The 7,472-nt window shown below is 35.8% G+C and overlaps 1 protein-coding gene across 1 annotated transcript; it reads right to left on the bottom strand.

Moving 5' to 3' along the window:
* Positions 1–3,737: 3,737 nt before the first annotated feature.
* LOC141649146 (uncharacterized) lies at positions 3,738–4,187 on the bottom strand. Its single transcript, XM_074457842.1, has one exon. The coding sequence runs from the start codon at positions 4,185–4,187 to the stop codon at positions 3,738–3,740; it is 450 nt and encodes a 149-aa protein (XP_074313943.1).
* Positions 4,188–7,472: the final 3,285 nt, after the last annotated feature.

The following is a 7,472-nucleotide window of genomic DNA, read 5'->3' as shown; positions in this document are numbered from 1 at the left end:
ACTTTTTCCTAAATTCCTCCTCGTGATTAGTTTAAATAGAGGCCTCCGCCTCACATATTTTTCACGCGAATGTCCGTCCTTCTCTTGTCCCTCTGCATTCTAAGACCCCGCTCTTACTTTTCGACGCCTACGTGCTTGCTCTTATGACCACGTAAGCTCAGATCATTCTGAGTACCAGTCACATTGCATAGACCGACCCACTTGACCAATAACTCCAATTAATTAACATAATCAATCGTTCTAAATCCTTTTTTCAAGGACACTTTCAATCATACATCGAGTCGAGCAATCAATAAACGACAACTTAATTAATCTCCCTGACAAGGGTAAAGTCGTATAACCTTAATCAAAGTAAACCTAACTTAGTACTAACTAATAGCCAGTGATAAGTAGGGTATCGTATCCACATGGACGCGGTAATAATCTAGTTTGCTAATTCTTTAGTCTGTCTTAAAGTAACAATTTTCTTGAAGGTTGGTTGATTTCTAAAACTAATTTCAAGGTAAATAAAGCCGAATTCAAATATAATAAAAGTGTCTAGGGATCGGGTTCACTAGGTTAGTTATTCAGGGGTAAGATTTAACTAAGTAACAGAGCAATTATGTTGTTTAAGGTCATATGTCCGGTCGGTACTATATACCCTTTAGATCTAAACTTAACATGCGGTCGCTACAATTAAGCTAGTCTATTCAATTGTCGTAGCCTGTATTAGTCTTAATCCGGTCGGCAATAATCCTAATATGCAAGACTAATTAATTAATCATGGCCAGTAATTAATTAACTAGATTTAAGACAACTATTGAATAACAACAAAAAAACAAGTTAATTTATTAATTCATTAATTAAATCCTCTTCTAACAACCTAGATCCCCTTTCAACCTAGATGAATAAATTAGCTACTCATACTAATAACAATAACAACAATAAGATAGATGGGAAACATAATTGAAAGCCTGCAAAAGATGAATAACAAAGCAATGACGAAACTAGAACTTGAATTAATAATTAATGAGGAAAGATTAATAGTTACCGTAAATTAAGAGCGTAGATCCGGAAAATAACAATAGCTAAACTAATCTAAGAGTTTTCTAAAAGTTTTGGATGTAAATAAGGCGTAACCTAATAATAATCTACAAACTTCCTATTTATTTTACAAATAAACCAACTTAAGAAAGTTTCGTGGAAAGCAGGAAATAAAGAAGCACTCGATCAAGTATAGCAACACCTGATCGAGTATTTAACCATCGCGACTCGATCTAGTCTTCAGACACTCGATTGAGTATTCTCAGTCTTTAGCCTTTCTTTGTGTCCTTTCTTCGTGTTTTCTTCTCGATCTTTGTGCTAATCCTTTTGTGCTCCATCTTGCCGACTCCGCAGTGCTCCATAATCGTCATTTGCTCTACGAATGCATCCAATCTACATTAAAACACCAAAATGCGGGAGTATCGACATTTCTAATATAAACGACATATAATTAACATATTATAGCAGAAAACTTTCTCAAAAGTAACTAAGGGGAGGCATATAAATGTATATAAATATGACTCATCAAACTGCCCCAAACCATCTCTTTGCTTGTCCATAAGCAAAGCAAACACACAATACACAAGGCAATCATACAAATGGTGAATAAATAACTTAGAGTTAATGTTTATGCACATACAAATCTCAAGCTATCCACATGTGTAACAATGTAGCGACCAAAATTATGCCAATAAAATAAATTCAAAGGCACGGGTAATAAAAAACGCAGATCAAGTCCCAAGATGTAACATGATACCGTAAAATAGACAATAGCCAAATACCTTTTAATCTTTCCAGACAAATTAGTCGGATTCTCGCGGATTCACTCATACACTCTTATATATGTAAGGGTAAGTTATATGTGAAGATAGAAAGAAATAGAACACTCACTCAACTTATGAAACATGCATGCAATCTAATGTGGTAGAAATTTCTCCAACCTAATACGCATCCACAACATAGATAAAAGCACATGTATCAAGGACAATAAAGGTGGTTAATGGGTGAAGGTATAGAAATGGATTGTGCCGAGGCACGTATGGGTATGTGAGGCTAAGACGGTAGTCGCAGCTAAACTTGTTAACCAAAACTAACTCTACAACATTAAGCATAAATTAACACCTACTAGAGAAATCATCTTAACTTTGACAATATATCAGAGACAAAAGAACTACTCTCCAACAATGCATTAGACTCTAGTACCATCCTTTTTGTTCCCTTAATACAAACAAATGAAGCATCTTATTTCTCTTTTCTTCTTCTTTTTTTTTTCTTTTTCGAATTCTTCTTCTTCTTTTTTTTTCATTTTTATTTTTGTTTTTGTTTTTCTTTTGCTTCATACTTTTCTCTTTCTCTTTTCAACTTAAGGAATACAACACAATTACTAATAAATTATACTACACCCACAATTGACAATAATAGTCTTAATCCCAACCATAGTAACAAAATAAACATGATAAACAAGCAACTACGACTGTTCCGATAAGGTAGCAAATTCTGGATTGTAGCTATTAGAAGTAGGATATGAAACGGCTACAAGGGTTCAAACAGACTAAACAAAAGGTAATGTAAGTCTTATTTTAACATTAAGAACCACATTTCCTCATGTACTTAATCATATGAACGCGTAAAAGTTAAGAAACTAATGTTACACTTATGCAGTTTGATATTACATATTCCACAAGGAGAACCACACTTAAGCCTAATTGACAATGAGACCAGTTTATTCATGTTCCTGGCCTAGGAAGCTCTATAGACCTCTGAATTTAAGTAGTTTACCAACATAATTTTGCCAAATTTAATCAACATAAGGTATCTCAAACACGGTAAAGACTTGAATTATGAGCTTTGTTTTCATGGATAACTAAATTGGGTCAAATGTAAAAATAATGCAAATTATCATCATTGATATTCGATTCACCAAGACTCGACCTAAAACAAAGAAAAAACATGTTTTTGGAGTTTGAAAATTTTTAATTTTTATGGATTTTTGTTTTAAATGCACACAACATAATATAAAGCACACAACAGGAATGTAAAGACCCTCCCCCAAACCCAAATGTCACAATATCCTCAATGTGACTCCTACAGTATAGCAATCACACATAACAAATCATCAGCAACCTAAAGGACACATTTAATAAAAGGAAAGGGAAAGACAAGAAACCTAAAAGATAATACAATAACAGAAAATACTAGGAAAGAGAGTACCAAGTGAGAGCATAGGAGCTCCCCCAAACCAACTGCAACAATGGGAGAAAATAGGGATCAACTACTGCGCAACTCCAACACTATCAACTCCGTTTCAGACCAAAAACCTAGACTACTCGATCGAGTCAGCCAACACTCGATTGAGTGTCTATAAGACAGACAGTTTTGTAGTCAATCAACACTCCATAATGGCATAATCAAGGCAACTAAGCGCCCTCAAGAGTAGATCAAAAATCTACGCATGTGCTACACAAAGGCATAAGTAGCACCAATGTACAATAAAAGCAAAGAAAATTAACGCTAAATAGTGTTTGGGCTCATCAAACTCAAAATATAGAATACAAGGTAGACATGATTGTTCACTACCTTCCACCTTGGCATCTATGGGAAAAGAATGTACTACCTCACCTACAAAAGGAGCAGTCACATCTTCATGTACCTCATGGATGAGTTCTTCTTTAAATATCTCAGCCTCCAGGGCATCAAGCTCAGCTTCCAAATCATCACCCTCCATCAAGGCTATAAACCGTCTTAGGATGAGGTTCATTTCCATAGATCAACTGTTCTATCTCATCCACTTCCTTACTCCATGGCCTTGACGCAATAACCGAAGCGTTAGGCGGATCCCTGTCCAAACATAAAGCAAAGCATTTATCAAAAGTAGGATCAACAATGTCAATCACATTACAAGTAGCTTCTAACTCAGGATGTCGCGATGCTTTGTCAAGCTTAAAGGTGATAATGTCATCCCTAACACTCAAGGTAAGACTCCCGTTCTTAACATCTATTAACGCCCCAGCTGTGTGTAGGAATGGTCGTCCTAAAATAATAGGAAATCGGGAATCCTCAACCATATCTATTACTACAAAGTCAACAGGAATAAAGAATTTCCCGACTCTAACTAGCACATCTTCTAAGACACACATAGGGAACTTAACAGATCTATCAGCCATTTACAGGGTCATATTAGTACATATAAGCTTAGTCATGTTAAGTTGTTTGAATATTTTATAAGGCATAACATTAACACTTGCCCCTAAATCGCATAGGGCATTATCAATAGCTAAAGGGCCAATATTACAAGGAATAGAAAAACTCCCTGGATCCTTAAGCTTAGGTAGAGAGCGAGATTGTAGCACATCACTGCATTCTTGATAGGTCCATTTTATATATAGTTTAACCCCCTATTTTAGCTCGGTTTTATTTGATTATTGCACTTCTATAAGTGTATTTGTGAGCTAATTCCGTGTTCTAGGTGTTTTTGCATGTATTTATTGCATTTTGTCAGAAATGAAGCACTCGGTAGCTTTTTCCTATCAAATTAACAAGCACTAAAGTTCACGAGGCTAAAAGAAACGAGACTTGACCATAGAAGGGCATTTTGGGAAGATTCGGAAAATTCGAGCACGAAACTAACTTGGGTTGATGCACAAGTAAAGAAATGAAAATGAGGCCCAAATAAGGTCCAAATGATCAAGTGGACTTGCAAGTTTTGGATTCCAAATTATGCATTTAGACGGAGGAATTAAGGAGCATTAAGACGAAGCTTTGGATTCCTCATGCAAACTAAAGATTAAATTAAGACAAAAACCAAAAACCAGACATCCCCAATCAGGGTGGGGTGTCCCCGATCGGGGTCACCTCTCTTTGACTCGTTTACATTTCACCCGTTGGTCCTATATAAGGGGTGTTGAATCCGACCATTTGGTGACACTTTGACACAACTCATACACCACTTTTACATGTTTTTCATACACTTTATTTCATGTTCTTAGTATAGTTTAGATTTCCTTTAAGCATTTCCATTATGTTATAAACAATTTCCTTTAAGCATTTATTCTTTATAATTCAAGCTTTCCATTTGTTATCTCGTTCTTCATTTCCAAGTTCTATTTCCATTGTCAAGGTAATCTTATTTCTAGTTTTACTTTTGGTATTCATTTGTCATTTCCATTACTAGTTAGTATGTTCATATTTACTACATCATTTGTCATTAGTTTAGTTTTCATTATGCAAGAGTAGTTCATTTGTCTAAGGAATAACGGAGCCATGCATAAATAGTTTGTTGTAATTGTTGAATTCGGATGCTATAATATCGATTAATAGTTTCTATCACATGCTTGTACTGAATTGTTAGTCTTTGATTTTTTGCCACTATCTTAGATTAAATTTGTTAATTCTCTCTATAAGTCCAGAGGCACGCAATTGAATCGGACTAAGCATGTTTTAGTAGACCGGTCTAGTCATAGAGAGAGCTCGCTAGAACCTGTTCTATGGTTGACAATAAGGCCGAGAGGTGGTTGTTTTTAAACCTAAACGAATATCGTAATTTAAAGCATTTCTAGTTTGACATAACCAATTACATATTTGCATGTGTGACCCGACTTCCCTAGGCTCTTTCTTTATTATTGATTTCTTTCATTACCAAAACAAACATTCAATCGATAACCGACCTTGATAGATTTCACTTCATGACAACTTGTTTAGCAACTCCCGTCTCCTTGTGTTCGACCTCTATTACTACATTCATTTGTGTTTAGGGTATTTGTGGACATGGGCCACTCGCACATCAAGCCAACATGTGGACACGCGGCGGTCGGAAAGCCACTCTCGGCGGCGTAATAAATGCTTTTGACCGGAACGTTTTAGATCGGTTGGTTTCGTCTCGGTAAGGGTCTCGAAACGATGCATAAATGTTTGGAGTCGCCACCAAGAAATTATGGGATTCCTGGAAATCGGTCAAATCCACTTTATAGCTAGGTCAATCAAGGCAAAAAGCGGTGATTGACATAGGTACTAAAGATAAGGAATCATCCCTCTTTAGCATCCTATCCCTAGAATTATTCTCGTTCGCCTTGGATAAGGTCGTCCACTATGCAAAGTTTCTGAGTAAGAGGTGAGGGTACGTATTGGGAAACCCTTTAATCAGACACCTAATCCCGCCCACGGTAGAGGCCTCTACTGATCGATCTTGGTTGGTTAAATGCAGAAACTGATAAAACGGGTAAATGCATGAATGCGCATCCACAAGTTTAGACCTAACATGTGAAATTTGTTATGTCGGTTGTTTATCCAAATATCAAGTAATTGATGTCGAGTTGGATTTAGTGTTGATTTGCATGCAAGACGGAAATTAAACATCCATTTACCGAGTTAGATTTATGGTGCATAACTGTAATACTACTCAAATTTTCAATTTATTTTTATTTTTAAAATCGAAGTTCGGGGACGAAGTTCCTTTTAAGAGGGGAAGATTGTAATATCTCGAATTTTAGTAAATTTATTTATAATTTTAATCTCGGTAAAAGAAGCTTTGTTTGATAATTTAGTTTTAAATCTTATAGTAAAACTAGTTCTATTTTTAGCCGTAAGTGTTAACATTGATTTTGGTCTGGGCCATAATTGTGTCATATTGCTAGTGAAATAAAACCCATCTTCCCATGATCACTTATACAAGGACTTGAGAATAAAACCCTTGCTTTCACTTCCTCTTTTACCATTCGTACTCTTTACGGCTGATCTCTTATTTACCTAATCATTATCATGAATTCATTGCTTGTAACATCTTTAGCGGCACCAAAGTGACTATTTACCTCTGTCCAATTCATAGCCTTATCGTATTCATATCCTTTCTTACTGTCAAGCCTTACCCGAGCACACTTATGGTGGACCATCATCTGCTCTTTTCACTATCGTATATTAATGGGTTGTTATTCCGGGCAGTCTAGGAAATCTTGAGGTAACACGATTCTACTGATCCTAATATTATTACTATTGTTCGAGGTTGTTTGTTTATATGATAATTGTTTTGTTTGTTAAGATGTGTAATGAAAGTTTTGAACTTTAAGGTGTTATTATATACAAGTGGTAATTATATTATTTTCATTATATAATTCATCGTTTGTGAGACGGGTTAATAACAGTGGCATAATAGCCATATAGTTTTTCTCATTTGTGACGCGGGTTCGTGAGATTGTTTGAGTAAGGCTTGTGGTTGTAGACTATTGAGCAGGTGGTCCATTTTATTTAAATGGCATTATTGGTGAAATTGTTTACGAGGTGTAAATCATTAACTTGTCAATGAGATTCGTTTGTTGGAGCAGGGGCATAATGATAATACAGCAAGTCTCTCTTGTGACGGACATATCCGTCACAAGCTTGTGACGGGTCAAGTAATACCCATGTGGGTAGATAAGACAAAACAAATTGCTACTCCCTCGGCATTCTGCTTTTGTCTT

The sequence above is a fragment of the Silene latifolia genome, chromosome 3 (assembly GCF_048544455.1).
Source record: "Silene latifolia isolate original U9 population chromosome 3, ASM4854445v1, whole genome shotgun sequence".
In the NCBI taxonomy this organism is placed as follows: domain Eukaryota; kingdom Viridiplantae; phylum Streptophyta; class Magnoliopsida; order Caryophyllales; family Caryophyllaceae; genus Silene; species Silene latifolia.
Note: the sequence above shows the minus strand (reverse complement) of the source record. Positions and strands in the feature narration are given on the sequence as shown.